At 30.6% G+C, this 15,214-nt stretch overlaps 4 protein-coding genes across 10 annotated transcripts; 2 read left to right on the top strand and 2 right to left on the bottom strand.

Moving 5' to 3' along the window:
• Window positions 1–341: 341 nt before the first annotated feature.
• Window positions 342–2,096, bottom strand: LOC114871720 (coenzyme Q-binding protein COQ10 homolog B, mitochondrial). 3 transcript variants are annotated; one of them, XM_029177955.2, is made up of 3 exons: window positions 1,960–2,096; window positions 949–1,071; window positions 342–867 (listed from the first exon to the last, which is right to left on the bottom strand). In XM_029177955.2, exons 1-3 carry the CDS (start codon window positions 2,094–2,096, stop codon window positions 423–425), a joined length of 705 nt encoding a protein of 234 aa, XP_029033788.1. In that variant the 3' UTR covers window positions 342–422. The 3 variants fall into 3 exon arrangements, with proteins under 3 accessions (XP_029033788.1, XP_046144059.1, XP_029033789.1); XM_046288103.1 differs by lacking the exon at window positions 1,960–2,096 and adding an exon at window positions 1,419–1,948 and having other exon boundaries at window positions 949–1,127; XM_029177956.2 differs by lacking the exon at window positions 1,960–2,096 and adding an exon at window positions 1,419–1,948.
• Window positions 2,048–6,642, top strand: LOC114871718 (succinate dehydrogenase [ubiquinone] iron-sulfur subunit, mitochondrial). Of its 4 annotated transcripts, none has more exons than XM_046288102.1 (7): window positions 2,048–2,130; window positions 2,606–2,736; window positions 2,809–2,952; window positions 3,031–3,226; window positions 3,295–3,519; window positions 3,582–3,710; window positions 6,436–6,642. In XM_046288102.1, exons 1-6 carry the CDS (start codon window positions 2,086–2,088, stop codon window positions 3,672–3,674), a joined length of 834 nt encoding a protein of 277 aa, XP_046144058.1. In that variant the 5' UTR covers window positions 2,048–2,085; the 3' UTR covers window positions 3,675–3,710; window positions 6,436–6,642. The 4 variants fall into 4 exon arrangements, with proteins under 4 accessions (XP_046144058.1, XP_046144057.1, XP_029033787.1 ...); XM_046288101.1 differs by lacking the exon at window positions 6,436–6,642 and adding an exon at window positions 4,935–5,007; XM_029177954.2 differs by lacking the exon at window positions 6,436–6,642 and adding an exon at window positions 4,315–4,401.
• On the bottom strand, window positions 4,396–11,444 carry LOC114871710 (nitric oxide synthase, salivary gland). Of its 2 annotated transcripts, XM_029177939.2 has the most exons (25): window positions 9,985–11,443; window positions 9,449–9,585; window positions 9,164–9,326; window positions 8,953–9,044; window positions 8,742–8,883; window positions 8,540–8,679; window positions 8,306–8,480; window positions 8,087–8,188; window positions 7,824–8,018; window positions 7,653–7,750; window positions 7,431–7,575; window positions 7,228–7,332; window positions 7,094–7,161; window positions 6,884–7,027; window positions 6,650–6,824; window positions 6,450–6,579; window positions 6,312–6,390; window positions 6,033–6,226; window positions 5,696–5,865; window positions 5,405–5,615; window positions 5,254–5,341; window positions 5,053–5,177; window positions 4,845–4,990; window positions 4,572–4,763; window positions 4,396–4,505 (listed from the first exon to the last, which is right to left on the bottom strand). In XM_029177939.2, the coding sequence occupies exons 1-25, from the start codon at window positions 10,087–10,089 to the stop codon at window positions 4,398–4,400; spliced, it is 3,429 nt and encodes a 1,142-aa protein (XP_029033772.2). In that variant the 5' UTR covers window positions 10,090–11,443; the 3' UTR covers window positions 4,396–4,397. The 2 variants fall into 2 exon arrangements, with proteins under 2 accessions (XP_029033772.2, XP_046144056.1); XM_046288100.1 differs by having other exon boundaries at window positions 8,742–9,044; window positions 9,985–11,444.
• Window positions 9,323–15,140, top strand: LOC114871711 (WEB family protein At3g02930, chloroplastic-like). Its single transcript, XM_029177941.2, has 14 exons — window positions 9,323–9,398; window positions 11,451–11,572; window positions 11,635–11,745; window positions 11,812–11,996; window positions 12,394–12,557; window positions 12,639–12,811; window positions 12,872–12,932; window positions 12,997–13,123; window positions 13,309–13,451; window positions 13,522–13,633; window positions 13,709–13,990; window positions 14,067–14,483; window positions 14,645–14,743; window positions 14,833–15,140. The coding sequence occupies exons 2-14, from the start codon at window positions 11,485–11,487 to the stop codon at window positions 14,926–14,928; spliced, it is 2,058 nt and encodes a 685-aa protein (XP_029033774.2). The 5' UTR covers window positions 9,323–9,398; window positions 11,451–11,484; the 3' UTR covers window positions 14,929–15,140.
• The last annotated feature ends 74 nt before the right edge of the window (window positions 15,141–15,214 follow it).

Here is a 15,214-nt window from a genome sequence, read left to right as displayed (position 1 = left end):
TTAGATCCAAAAATTATTAAAATAATTGTTTGATAAACTTGCATTTTGTTCGTTCTGCGCACGTTAATTTTGAGTGAGGGCCCACTACGTAAACTAAAAGGTCTCCCTGAGCTGCGCGAAACAGGTATGTTTTCTCCTTGAACGAATAATGTATCTAAATTGGTTCTTGTATACATAATTCATATTAACACCCTTCCCATTATCTGATTTTTGAAAGTAATTTAATAAAGATTATAATATAACATAAACAAATGTATAAATTTTCATGTCTTGATATTATCATAATTTAGAGGTTTTGCAAGATTCGAAACAACTTTATGAATGCAAAAAAATATTCACCATTTGTTAATTTAACTTAAACAATTGTTTTATTTATACACATAATATACATTATCAATAATAATTTAACATATTACTATGTGTCATCTTTCTAATCGTACTGTTTTTATACAAGGTCGTCCATACCTACGCTTAGCTTCGGCGAGAAAGGCATTTTCCATTTGTCTTACAATTTCATTAAAAAATAAATTTGACAAGTGCGAATGAATGATTGATTTGAATTCAAATGACAAAGAAAAATCAATAACACTAGTTTGTGCGTTGTTTTTTAATCCCGGGCTAAACAACCACAGTGTGTTTAAATGATTAAATAATCTACCATCGGTACATTCTGCCTTTACTAAACGCGGTTGTACCATTGTTACTTTTGAAGTGTAACTTTCATTTATAGGTGGAAATCCTATTACTAAATTAGCTTTGAGAATATCGTCGCTTTTAAATATAACATCGGATTTTTTACAAAATGGTACAAAATGTTTATAATTTTTAACGTCCGCTACAACATCATATATTTGTTCCATTGAAAACCTGGATGCAATACGTTTTCTGTTATTTTTTGTATTTATTTTTACTAAAAAGTATTTAATTTTGGAATTTTTTAAAACTTACCCTATAAGTTTACGGCCTTCATATTCTTTTGTTCTCCCGGATTCGGTCATATGCAATCTTTGCATACATTGTTTATGAAAATTGTATTTATTTTGAAAGATACTTTCTATCAATGAAACACGCCTGAAAGGAGTATTATTTGTTTTGATTTAAAAATCAATTATAACGTTTTGAAACGTCTGCAATTAAAATAAATTTATTGATACTATATACATATACACGATATTAAATAAAAGGTATATATTCTTATTATGGAAATATACCGCAAATTGTTGAATTTAAAAGTTATTTCATTTTTATACTACTGATAATGAAATTAGAATTTAATGATAAAACTACAAGATTATAAAAAGGTATTTCAATAAAAAAAATGTCATGCTACTTAACCTCACATAACCTATATCCATAAATGATGTATAATTTGTACCATAAAAATAATTAATGCAAATGTATATTAATTAAAATATTACCTATACATGATGGAATAATTTAATAATTCCACTATAATGCAATATTAATAAAATTTACATCTACAGACTAGATATATCTTCGTATATGATGTCGTAAACTTCCAACATCGTTCATTTTCACAGTTACATTTTCTTGTTTTTCAATTAACTTTACGTATTTCATTTTTTAAAGATGTATTTTATAATGTACATCATTAAGAATATAAATGAATTTATAAAATATCACTTAATGAAATAAAAGTACGTCAGTACTACACACAAGCACTTGCATGATGAAGGTTTATTTAAAAATAATATGATATTTTTGTAGTTAAACGTCAAATAGTAAGATATAATATATGCATAAAATATATTCAAACAAGAAAATGAATACGTATTTCAATGATATATTAATCAAATATTTAAGTTAATGATTTCTCTACTTTTTAGTTTAAACTTTGTCAAAAAAAACGGCCTATATTTTTGCGCAAATGCTTCATAATCAGTTTTCACGCTTTCATTAGTGTTAACAAAATGTGATAAAGCTTTCATATTCACATACAATATTTTTATGTAAGCATGAAGCAGAGCAAGCAGAGCTAGTAGTAAAGTTGGTACAGGCTCACGTGTGTGGGAGTTACATAACACAGGTACCACAAACGTCTTGGTTCGATTATTTTTGAAAAAAATGGCTGGCATTGCTCCTCAGGCTTGCAGGAATGTATTCCGACAAGTGAGTATTTTTAAAACAATGTACTGTAACAATAAAGGAATTTTGATTTCTATGTTTCTTCCATTTTTATGATATACTCTACAAAATGTCGGCAATAGAACCTAACCACTAATGTCACTTTTACTGTCTTTTCAAATGTATATTTTACTGTCTGTATTTGAACAATAAATATTATTTAATGTAACAGAACTAAGCAGCGTTAACGTTTGATTGTTTTGTATAATGTGTCATTTATTAATTTTGTGCAATAATAATAATCAATTATGTAATTGTAGTTTTCCTTAACAATTTGATGATATATTTGTTATGATATATTGTTAGTTATTATTAGTATACTGGTAAGTATGTATGTATTAATGAATTGTTATAATTGTTTTCATTCTAAATAAGTTATCTGTGTAATAACACCTTACTTATATATAAAATCTTGAATTTAATGTTACATTAATTTTTATTAATATAATTGCAAATTCAGGTTAGAGGTTTCCACCTCTCTGCAAATCAAAATACTAAAGCCAAATTGAAAACCTTTTCTGTATACCGTTGGAATCCAGATAAACCTGATGAAAAGCCATATATGCAAGAGTATAAAGTAGATCTAAGCACGTAAGTTCAAAAACTATTTCCTTAAATGACTTCATTATCTTCCTCCTATTGATCTAATTTATATTCTTTCAGATGCGGTCCTATGATCTTGGATGCTTTGATTAAAATTAAGAATGAAATTGATCCAACTTTAACTTTTCGTAGATCTTGTCGTGAAGGCATTTGTGGTTCTTGTGCTATGAATATTGGTGGTGTAAACACATTAGCATGTATCAGGTATTTGAAAAGAATGTTTAATAATTTACAATAATAATATAAAAATTTAGATCTTAATAATGTTTGAAATTCTTGCAGCAAAATTGATACTAATGTAAATTCAGTTAGTAAAATCTACCCCTTACCACATATGTATATAGTCAAAGACTTAATCCCAGATCTAACTAACTTCTATAATCAATATAAGAGTATACAACCATGGTTACAACGAGGTGATCGTAAAGATGTCGGTAAAAAGCAGTTTTTGCAAAGTGTTGAAGATCGTAAAAAATTGGTAATTTATTAATGGGATGTTGCATCTTTATTTTTATAGATTATAATTCATAATTTTTTGTAATGCAGGATGGTCTCTATGAGTGCATCTTATGTGCTTGCTGCAGTACTTCTTGTCCATCATATTGGTGGAATGGTGACAAGTACTTAGGACCTGCTGTACTTATGCAAGCTTACAGATGGATCATTGATTCGCGTGACACTCAAACAAAAGAACGTCTCGACAAATTAAGGGATCCGTATTCGGTATACCGTTGCCACACTATTATGAATTGTACTCGTACTTGTCCGAAGGTGAGTTTGTATAATATGATAATCATAAGTTCAATAATAAAATTATATCTTCCTTTAAATAGGGTTTGAATCCTGGACAGGCAATTGCAGAAATAAAGAAATTGCTAGCTCATATTAGTGAGAAACAAAAACCGGGCCTTGATGCTGCTGTATAAATAAATAGAAGATGATGAAGCAGGAATTAGTGAATCGTATGTATTTTCCGTTTATCGTGATTATTTAGAAATTTACATTTTATTTAATAAAATGAATAATGGATTCGTTTAAATTACTTGGTAAAGTAGCTAGTGCTGATGCCAAATTTTTTATGTAATAAATCATATATATATATTTCGCCTATTTCTAATGTCTTTTACTGTAAGTGAAACTCAATTCCCTGATGATACAGATAAATTTTTGAATAATTTATTTTATGTATGTATATTAATACTTGAAACCAAATATATTAAAACTTATTTAAAGAATGTAGTGTCATACATTCAATGTTTTATATAACATATTTTATGTTTTATTGATGACATATTATTGCTAATGTGAATTGTTAAAACATTCAATAGTTTTCTTAATTAGTTGCACATTTTTTGGATATGTATTTTATCCTGTTTTTATACTAAAAACAGGGACATATTTGATATTTCTAACTTGAAGTAGATTTTAATATCATCAAAAATATATACGTATGTAATACTAGAAATTCGTACATTATAATTGATAATGAATTTATGATAAATCATGCTTTCATAAGATATGTCATAGAACAAGTAAGAGTATCTTAATTTTTTTACGATTCAACAGGTCAAATGCACGATATGCATAATTGAAAACTATCTAAAAATCTGTCAAAATTTTTAAAGATTAAAAGTGTACTATAATGAGATCTAAGGTTCTGCAGCCATTCTGCTTCTTGCTGTTTCCCTTGATCGATTGTGTACTTCCGCTGTTCGTAGCGTTATACCAAATATGTCTTCGTGATAACGATTTTCGTCCTAAAAAATAAGTTATATAAACAGTCTGAGTTTATTACTTAATGATGAAATTATGACATGACTTACGCGCAACGATAACATATACGCTTCAACTTGTTTATCCGTCATTTCACCATGAGTTTGTATAATGTGTTTTAAAGTTTGATAAACGTCCTCCGCCATAGTACAGTCACCACAGACATAAAAATGACCTTGTTCATATACTAACATGTCATAAATTTGTGGAGCTTCCGCTTGAATTAAATCTTGTACGTATGTCTGTTAAGAATAGAATATACAATAAACAACAATAAATTAAGTATAATGTAACTTCTGCAGGCCGAGATCCAAATATACGACCTTTTTCAATCCAGGTTCTCGAGAAAGTGCTAAGAAGACCTTATCCAGAACTTCACTTTTCACCATTTCCTCTTTCTCTTGCCTGTACAGATCCAAGTTCGTATTCCGGCAACCAAAGAATAGCCACACCTTTCCATATTCAAGATCTATAAATTTCACATGGTATGATTATTTCAATGACTATGTTTGTCAATCATGGATGGAATACCTGGTCGATACTTCATTTGAGCAAGTCGGTGATTCCAGAAACCACGGAAAGGAGCGATTCCGGTTCCTGGACCAACCAGTATCATTGGTGCTTTTGGTTCAGTTGGCATATAAAAGTTAGGCGCACTAAACATAAGAAGAAGAATATTATATCCTTTATATAATAAAACAGTAGAAGTTAATATCGAAAGCATAAACTTACCTACGAACAAATACATACAAAGGTTCTCCATCTGATATCTCACGCAAATAATTGGAACAAACTCCGTAATGAACTGGTCCAGAACCACCTAATATATTTTTTAAAATGATTTTATGTTTAGAGTGTGTGACAAATAAATATAAGTATATACCTTGTGTCGTATATTGTACTATTGCAACAGTGAGATGTATTTGTCCTTGATGTACATCTGGAGAAGAAGAAATGCTGTAAAATCTTGGTTGCAAAGGAGTTAAATGAAGCAGCAACAACGGTGCGAATGGTTTTACGGATGGAAATTCGTCCAATACTTCTACCAAATTAGGAAATTTCCAATGTCTCCAATCTTCATAAGCTGCCGGATCCTGTATAAAAGTCCTTACAATTTCTTCAAACCTTCAATGAACCAATATATCTTTTTATTAAATATCAATCTCATATTTACAGAAGATAAAAGATGAAGTTGCGTTTGTTCTTTTGGATTTGTCGCTACCGATGCAAAGTATCTAAGAAGATTCGGTGTCGGTGGTGTTGTAATGTCCAGAAATCTGGTCAACAACATTCTTAAAGAGTTGGGTAAATACCTATCATGCGGCATCCATGTTTTCACAATGCCTGGATAGAAGAAAAACAGAAAATGCCGAAATCATCAAATAGAATACGATAATCTTTAACCCTTTGCTTTATAATGTTGAGTTACACTGGTATCATTATCTCGAAATAATTAGATTTTAATTAAAATTCCAAATGCAATTTAGAAAAATAATAATTTTAATACAAACCATTTGGAGTATGAGATTGTTTTTGCATCTGTAATTCAATGGGTATATCTGGATCAAAAGGAGTTTGTATTCGTTTCAAAATTCCTTCGACCAATTCTGGTCTATTGCATGCGAAAACTCCTAAATGATCACCGGGTTTATACGGGATTTCCATGCTAGCTATGTCATCAAGTTCCAAAAGTAATGTAGTTCCGCTATGGAAAATAAAAACAAAAAAAAAATACAAAATTGAAAATTTATTATATAAAATTAGGAACGAGTTAAATATATTATAATCACCTCAACAAATCACCGCTTAAATTTGTCTTCCGGAACATATTACAAGTAGTTACATTTCTATTATGGCATTTGCTTAATGCTGAAAATTATTACAATTAGAAATTTTTAAATAAATGTATTGCAGGTATAAATATGCACCTTTTCCAATTGGTTGAGCTTCAGCTTCTACAAAACGAACAGTTGCTGCTGACAGAGCTTCTGATCCCAAAGATAAAGCAACTTCGAGCAAAGTATCATCATCATCCAAGCAAAATGTCTCACATGCAACCTAGAACAATTATATTGAATCATTAACAAGAAGAGTGGCAAAGAAAAGGTATTATCAACAAGGTACGAACAGTAAAAGTATCTGCTGCCCATTTTCGAAAAGCTTGCTCTTGTCCACACATCTCATCTCCTTGTGCCAATTTCAGCAATCGTTCTCCACCTAATTCGCCTAACAAATTATCCACGTAACGACCGAACGCACAAAAGTTTGGATACGCGGATGACCCCAATGCGAAGACAGCAAATCTAAGAAACATATTGCAACCTTCATCTCATGTTCATGAAATAATCTTGACACGACATACCTGACATTACTCAATGGTCCAAAGGTGTCTTCTGTTTGAGAATCCGTAGTGGAACCACGAAGTGAATCCAATCTATCTAATTTCTTTGAGTTACTTACTTCTGTTTGGCTGTTGGCTTTGATAAACGATTTTGAAGTTGCCAAGCTACAGGATTATCATACAAACAGTTGTAAACTTTCTTTAAATTTCGTTGTAATTATAAATAAGTACCTTATCTTGTTACCACTATTGATGTAAGTTTCATTCATTTTCATTGCATACAAATTTTGAGCAAAAGCCTAGGAAGTAATATGTATAATTTAAGTTTCAATTTATTCAATAGGCAAAAAAAAAAGGAAACTTACTTCACCATTTTCTGGAGGATCACCATTACCAAAAGTGGATGTTATAACCAGTAGTAAAGCTTCATGTTCTATGTTGCTAATATCATAGTCTGACATCGAGAGTACCTACAATAGATAGCTTCAGGTATTTTTGAGATATCATTTTTTTAAGAGTATTAAGTAAAAACGAAGATTGACATAACATGCGGTAAAATGATGAATACCTGGGAATGAAAAGCATGTCCTAATAATTCACCCAGTTTCTCAGCGTACATTTGCGAAGTACCAGTTTCTGTGGCGAACAGTACTGTGGCTTTAATCCTTCGTGATAAAGCTCTTCCAAATAATTTTGATGTAAATTTCACGGCTCTACAAGTATACTTTATATAAAGTATTCATGTTTATGTAGAAAATTAATTGTACTATTAATTTTTACAAAGGTTTACCTTGCAATTTGCTTGAAATGGAACTTTCTTCTTGGTTTTTTAGACGTTGATCTCTTATCCCGACCCTTTTTCCAAACATGTGTCTTCCAAGCAGGATCCTGGAATTAAAAAATAAAAAAGGATATCAGAAATGCACGATGTATGTGCTAAATTACTTGTTTAACAAAAGACCTGGGCATCATAAGACGGTTTCAAATGATACATAGCCATTTCCTGATGAAATACAGGCGTGGCTGATCCCGATATCGGTGGTACGATCCACAACCAATCGGCTGGACAACCATTTCTCAATCGCATTTCGTTTTCATAATGTTTCATGAAAGATTCTGAAGCAGTATGATGATCTACAATCGTCACGTTTTTCATCTGTAAATGGTATCAGTTTAGTATCACTTTTTAGTAATAAGTTTTGAACAGAAAATGAATTATTATACTTGAAAACTATGTAGCACAGCAACATTAGCTTCTATCATAGCTTTATCCTTCCATAAGGAGGTGGATGTTCTTGTGTCCAGCCCCATGTGCGTGGCTATTGTCTGCAATTAATATATTAAATTGATGTGGTATAAATATCGTTTTATTACAATTTAAGGGTATCACTTTTGGAAGTTCTTTTTATTAGATAATAAAACGAAAATTAAATAGTGATAAACCTCTAATAAATTGTATCGTTGAACATCACAGAGATCTCTTGCTCCAATTTCGGTACTCATGTACCATCCATTAAAAGGTGCGGCTGTGAATTCTAGTCCTCCACAGTCAAACACCATTCCCGACACCGCAGGAATGGCAAACCACTTTAATTCTAATTTTTCAAACCAATCATACCTGTGATAAAGGAATTAATATTACATACTAATTTACAGTATCGCAATGATGGTACTCACGTGGGATGACTGAGAGGTACTTCGAGAACAAGTTCACTTGGAATGTCGAAGTAATCAGGATCATGGCCGTTGGCTGATAACACGAGTGGCAATATATCAAAACGGCTACGTGCACCTTTCCAGCCTAGTTTTATGCACAGCTATAAGAACAGCATATTACGAGAATATCCTAAAAAAGCAAATGATTTAAGAAGAATCGTACCTCGGTGAACTCAACATTAGCAGGATCACCCGTTACGGTACCATCTGGATTCTTGTAACCCGCATAACTGATCAATTGTTGGTTCCACACTCTATAATCGTGTTTTCCATCTGTACGTTGCGGAAATATTGTTATTGCGGATCTGAAATTTGAATGATTCAGGGAAAGCGATGGTAACGGTGAAAAGGATAATTGCATTTTTTGAGCATACCTGATGTTTCCTTTGTTAGTGCTGTACTTGATGTGATTGCATAATGCTTCAAACATACCGCTGGTTGTTGTCACATAGCGACAATCGAACACCTAGAAATAAAGGTATCTCATATGAGAAGGAAAACTTGAAATTATTTTTATTTAAAAGACTCTATAGCATTTGTCGTTACTTGAATTCAATCTTTTACAGAAATTAGATTGTTACATACTTGTAACTTAGACCACTGAATGCGACCGATACACCTTGCAGCATTACGCCAGGCCAATTTTGCTCCGAACACTAGTTCTGTTTCAGTTAATTGATAAGTACCAGTAACTAAAACTTCCTTCTGTACACTATCCCAACGAAAACGATGCGCTTCGCTGTTTAATCTGGGTCCGATTGAAAAAAGAGAGTGAAATTAATTTTCAGTACTACAAACGACGCTTACTACGACATATTAAGTATTGCAAATTTTTTTTTCATTCTTTAATTATTTCGTTAAATAAATCACCTTCTGATAGAAGAGAAATACTGCTCCAGGAAATCTTTCGCATGCACTAGGATTTCTTCTCTGGAACGAGCCTCTGTACTATGAATTGGTAGCTGCATAATGCTACCAAGACATACACGGCCAGAACACAATGTTCTCTAAAAAAAAATTTGTTTCAACTATTTTATTGTTCAATAGAGCAATCAACGCGAAATAATCGGATATCTTTTATGTCATCAGGTGCATTCATTCAAACTGTCTTAAAAAGCGACCTCCTGACTGAGTCAAGCAATGCATTATGTATGTGCACCCTTGTGCAACTAGTGGGTCACCAAAACGAACTTCAGTTCTTCGATAGTATTGACGTGCTTCGTTACAAATTCGACCACACTCCATTCGAACACCCACGTTGTTCTTTTTCATACATAATTAACAGAATTAAATCATTTGCATCATTCAGGTAAAAAAATCTCCAAATCCACAAAAACAGTAATTCATTAAACAAAAAGAAATGAAAAAAAAATACAAAAATTATCTATACGATTTATTACAGATACCTCAGCATTTCTAGCGTGCAGGGAATCAAATGCTTCCGTTTTGTAGATGAGATTCCTGAGTTTGGTCGGTTTTCTTTGACATCCTCCTGTCTCGTGCTCCTTCATTCTCGTTCCTGTCGTTCTGTCACCTCACAACTGGAAAACGTCTGCCCCTGGCTCACCTCTTTACCGCTCCGCTTGTATATAATACTGCAGCGGCACGTACACTGGTTCAGCTTTCTTTCACGATACTTCCTACACGACCGAAGGGAGATGTAGAAGGGATGGGTATCTCCTACAAACTAACGTAGAAGTGTATACACCCCCGGACTTTACGAGATGCGCCATCGATTTAGCGCGCCGAAATGTTCGCCGAACACTCCCGCGCATCGTAAATCGTTTTCCCGATACCGCAAACTGTACCACACTGTACCAAGTTTCGTATCATGTTTATCATTTTTCTATTAACTGTTTATTGTCAATTCGTTCAAACGATAAGCGAGTATTAGGCACGTCTTGAACGGTAAAAAATGTATGATTAAATAGGGAGGATTTAGCGATAGGATCAAGTTCATGGAATCAATTGCAATATTCAAGTTTCACTTCAGAGAATTTGAATATTTATGATTCAATTTTTATAATTGCAAGTATTTTATCTATCACAATGTTTCAGCGATTGTTCTTAGGTATTATACATTTTTTTCTAGACGCTTTGATGTATTATTCTTAATTGTTTGATATTTGAGAGAGATATTAACTTAAGATTGTTATTTTTTATTATAATAAGAATAACGTATAAAAACTACACGAATACATAAAATGTTATTGTCAATTTATCAGTATAATCGACATATTTTAGTGATCGTTAATACGATCGTTTCGAGCTCATTTAATACCTGCGTTGACTAATTGGTAGTAAATTTACGAAACAGCTCAATGTATAATTTACTGAACGAAGTCATATATTATTAATAACTATTTTTACAATTTTTTGTTGTTGATTTTGTATTTCTTCAAACATGCTAATAAGATTATTATTATAATTATTACAACTAGCTCTACCAGGGGTAGAGGATGGTCTCCTAAAAAAAATCTAGCATTTCCAGGAATTTCAGAAACGAAATTATCATTATATTATAACAAGTTTTTTATCTCTCTCGTGATATTGCGTGCTCTATCAGTTTCATGTTTCAAGTAGTATTGGTCGAGCTTGTGTTTACTCACTTAGTAGTACAATTTGAAATTAATCAGCTCACCCCTAATGCCGTTTTTGATAGGGTCATTTTAAAAACGTTTTAATCAAAGAATTAATTACATCTTGTTTTCTTGCTTTATTCAAAAATACTTTTATTAATAATTCACGAAATATATACATATATATTGGGATAAAAATATAACTTTATATTTGATTGTCACATTAGGTAGTATTTTGCTGAATATTGGTATGCAAGGTTTACCACACTGTTAATTGTTCATCTATGTTCTAGTTCAGTTTTATTTAAGAAGAAAAGAAGTATAAAGATGCAACAAGAAGAAGACAATCGTAAATCTGAATCCGAAGCTTTCAACTTGACTCCGGAAAAATTACAAAGAACATCACAAGATGGTGGTAGGTTTTATTAATATGTATATTTTGAGTAGTGAATAACATTAATATGTAATTTATTTTAGGATCCGGAAGGAGGAACCTAATGTCCCATCATTCGCTGGAGTTTAAAAGCAGAACTCATCTTACTCCACATAATAGTCCGGATAAATATTCTAAAACTCCTCAGAGTGGAGGTACGTTCGTAAAATATGAAAATAGTAGAATATCAAGTTTAATTATATTCTTGATTTATATTGTAGGGTCCTTTAGAAAAGAAGTGATGAAATCGAAATTGGATAGTACCAAGCGTAAAATTCAATCTTGCCACAACGAAAATCTTGAAAAAATTCAGAAAACCGGGCAAAGCGGTAAATTTGTTAACGCTTTAATAGGACAATGGTCGAAACATATGGGGATGCAAACTCCTTTATCTCAATCAATAAAGGTATGAAGTTTCGGTTAAGAGGAAGACTACCTTGAGGGTCTCATGAATGGTTGTTTTAAAATAAAATTTTCACAATATTTTATTAAGTACTTAAAAAATACAATTATGTACACAATATGAAATATTAATATATGATACAGAAGCTAGAATAGTAGCAGTGCATTTGATGCAAACTTTTTATAAGAAGACATTCGCCATTTTGTTTTTTTCTTTTACATCTTAATATTCGAAATTGTAGATAAAACTATATTTTATGAATACTTATAAAAATATCTTTCGTATTTTGTATTCTTTTCAAGAAAACTTTAAAAATTTCTTTACAAAGTTTCCTGTCATTTTGAAGCCTCCAGGGTGGCTTTATCTTTTAAAAGTCGATTCTGTTATTTGTTATAAATAGGCGCAGGAGAGTCCGATGACGGAAGAAATTAAAAGAAAATACGCCATAGAGGAACAAAAGATTCAGAAATTGCAGAAGAAACTTCAAGCTGCTGAAGAAACTATATCTTCATTATCCGCTTCTCATGATGCTGAATTAAGAGCTAAAGAAGAGATACTTCAACAGTATTATGTCTAATATGATGAATTAAAACACATCAATAATTATTTATAAATTTTTGTTACTAATAATATCTATTTTTGTAGATTGAACAGTGATTGGGAATCAATTACCAAATATTACTATGAAATATCAGAAAGTTTAAAAGAATTTCAACAACATAAAGATAATTTGTCAAAGTTGTACGATAATGTTATAGTCGTGCAACAATCAACTGTAAAAAAGCTACAACAAGAATTAAGTACTATGAGATTAAAAGGTAAATTCATAATAATACAACAGAAATAATTGTTTAATACTTTATCATGTTTTTATGTAGATGAAGAACACAAGAATGTTGTTAGTGCAGTTGAAAATAAAGCAGCACAACACGAAAAACGGTATTTGTATAAAAATTAGCCATACTGATTCATTCGATTATCTGTTAATTGAATTTATTATTAGAATACAGGAAATGGTTATTGCGGAGACGGAATTGAGAAAACAACTGGATGAAGTAAAGAAGAAATCAATTTTAGAGAAAGATCAATTGCATAATATTCATGCAGAAGAAAAATTAGAACTAATGAAGGTCTAAAACATAATATTTTAGCAATTTTTACCTTTTTTCTTCTTGTTTAATTTTTTAATACGGAAAGACGTGTATTATCTTCTTTACTGAAAACAATAAAAACTATTTCTCGCCTGTACTATCCTTACACGTTGTTATCATAGATGTAATGAACGTGTGTGAAACACTATGATTGTTGATTTCAGAAACAAGACAAACTCACGTCGATAAATAAGGACCTCCAGGTAAAATTAGAAACAGTCGCGGAGGAGAAACAAAATTTGACTAATCTGTTCGTAGAAAAAGACGAGAAAATCTCTAAACTACAAGAGGAGATCGTTGCGTGCAAGTAAATATTTTTACACATACATTCAGTATTCTTAATTGCATTGATTAAATACACGTGTATATTGTGGCAGAAATAAAGTGCAGGACTTATTGCATCAGAATACAGAATTAAGTTTGAAATATGAAGAATCAGTTCATAAGGAAGAAGAATTGAAAATGCAGATGGAGTCAAAAGTGCAAGAAGTATAATCATACACTTTATATAATTACTTCATATATTTTTGTACATATAAATAATTAATTTTATTTCTTCGATAGTTTGACAAATTACGAGAAAATTTAGAGGCAAGACAGAATATAGAAACAAGTTTAGCTCAAGATCTTGATATAATTGATAATAAATACAGGAACGTGATAGATGATTTATCAAATATAAAACATCAATTAAACGAAACCCAGATTCGTAATTCAAATCTTGAAAGATCCTTGGAAGATATGAAACATAATAATCAGCAGAAGATAATGAAACTGAATAAAACGATTAAGGATTTAGAGGAAGAAAAAGAAAAAATATTGTTAGAAAAACATTCAAAAGTTCAGGTATAACATTAAACATTTGATGTACAAAAACTTTGCGTAAATTTACAGATAATATTGTTTTTATTTCTTTATACAGGAATTAGAAAACGTTTGTGAATTATTAAAACAAAAGCATGAAAAAGAGATAATATCTTTAAAAAATGAGTTTAATATCAAACTTGCAGAAATGAAGAAATCCATAGACACACAAAATACTGCTTTCATAAAATTAAACGAAACGTTGAATAAAATGAACGAAGCGAGTCAGATTATAGAAAAATATAATGCAAAAGAGAATTCTGATAAATTGCAAAAGAAATCAAAATGGAAGCCACAACCAATTGTAGAAGTAAGTCAAATGAAATTGACTCAGAACAGCGAAATGAAAGAGCAAGAATTTCAAGAAAATATTCTTACACAAAAATTATCTAAAAATAAAAATGAAATATCCACTCAGAAAGAACAAGATATATATGATTTTAATACTACAAACGTCAATGATAAATTGCAAAATGTAAGTTAATTATAACAAAATAATTTTTATAAATCATTAATTTTTTAAGTGAATCTATTAGAATTTTATTTAACTATTAAATTCTTTAATCAAGGTAGTATTATTAAATAATTTCAGTGAATCATATTTTTAAAAGAAACAAAATCACACTGTTTTCATAGGTTTTCAACTCTACTGAAAATTACTCTTACCTTTCTCAAAGTAAGAATGCAACACAATTATATGTAAAATCACAGGAAAATAATGACAAAACAAAGAAGGTACTATATTTAGACAATTTTTATTTCAATTTTTGTACATTGCTTGTATATTTAAATGTATAATTGAAGTGTTGTCTTTTCATAAATAGGATCAAATTAATTCTCCACAAAAGAAAAAAATATTTAAAACGCGCAGTGCAGGATTAAAACAATATGGAACTCCACGAAGACTATTTAAAAAATAAAATCTCTTGTATAGTGCTCAAGTTAATTTAAATTCTTGAACGACAAATATCGTTATCGTTTCAATTTCAAAAGACCTTTTCTTCATAGCAGTTTATCATGTAATTCTTTAATCTATTTATATTACTTAATATTTATGAGTACATAATAATAAGGGGTTACAAACAAGCGTTTTAATTTCAAGATCTTGGTGTTTGGTTAAAAATACATGTACCAATACATAAAGCCAATTATTCATGAAATAACCTTTTTAATAAAAAATAAGTATGTCATAATTAATTAAAGATG

Source organism: Osmia bicornis, chromosome 12 (assembly GCF_907164935.1).
Source record: "Osmia bicornis bicornis chromosome 12, iOsmBic2.1, whole genome shotgun sequence".
Lineage (NCBI taxonomy): Eukaryota > Metazoa > Arthropoda > Insecta > Hymenoptera > Megachilidae > Osmia > Osmia bicornis.
The sequence above is the reverse complement of the archived record's forward strand: the minus strand, read 5'-3'. Positions and strand labels throughout refer to the sequence as shown.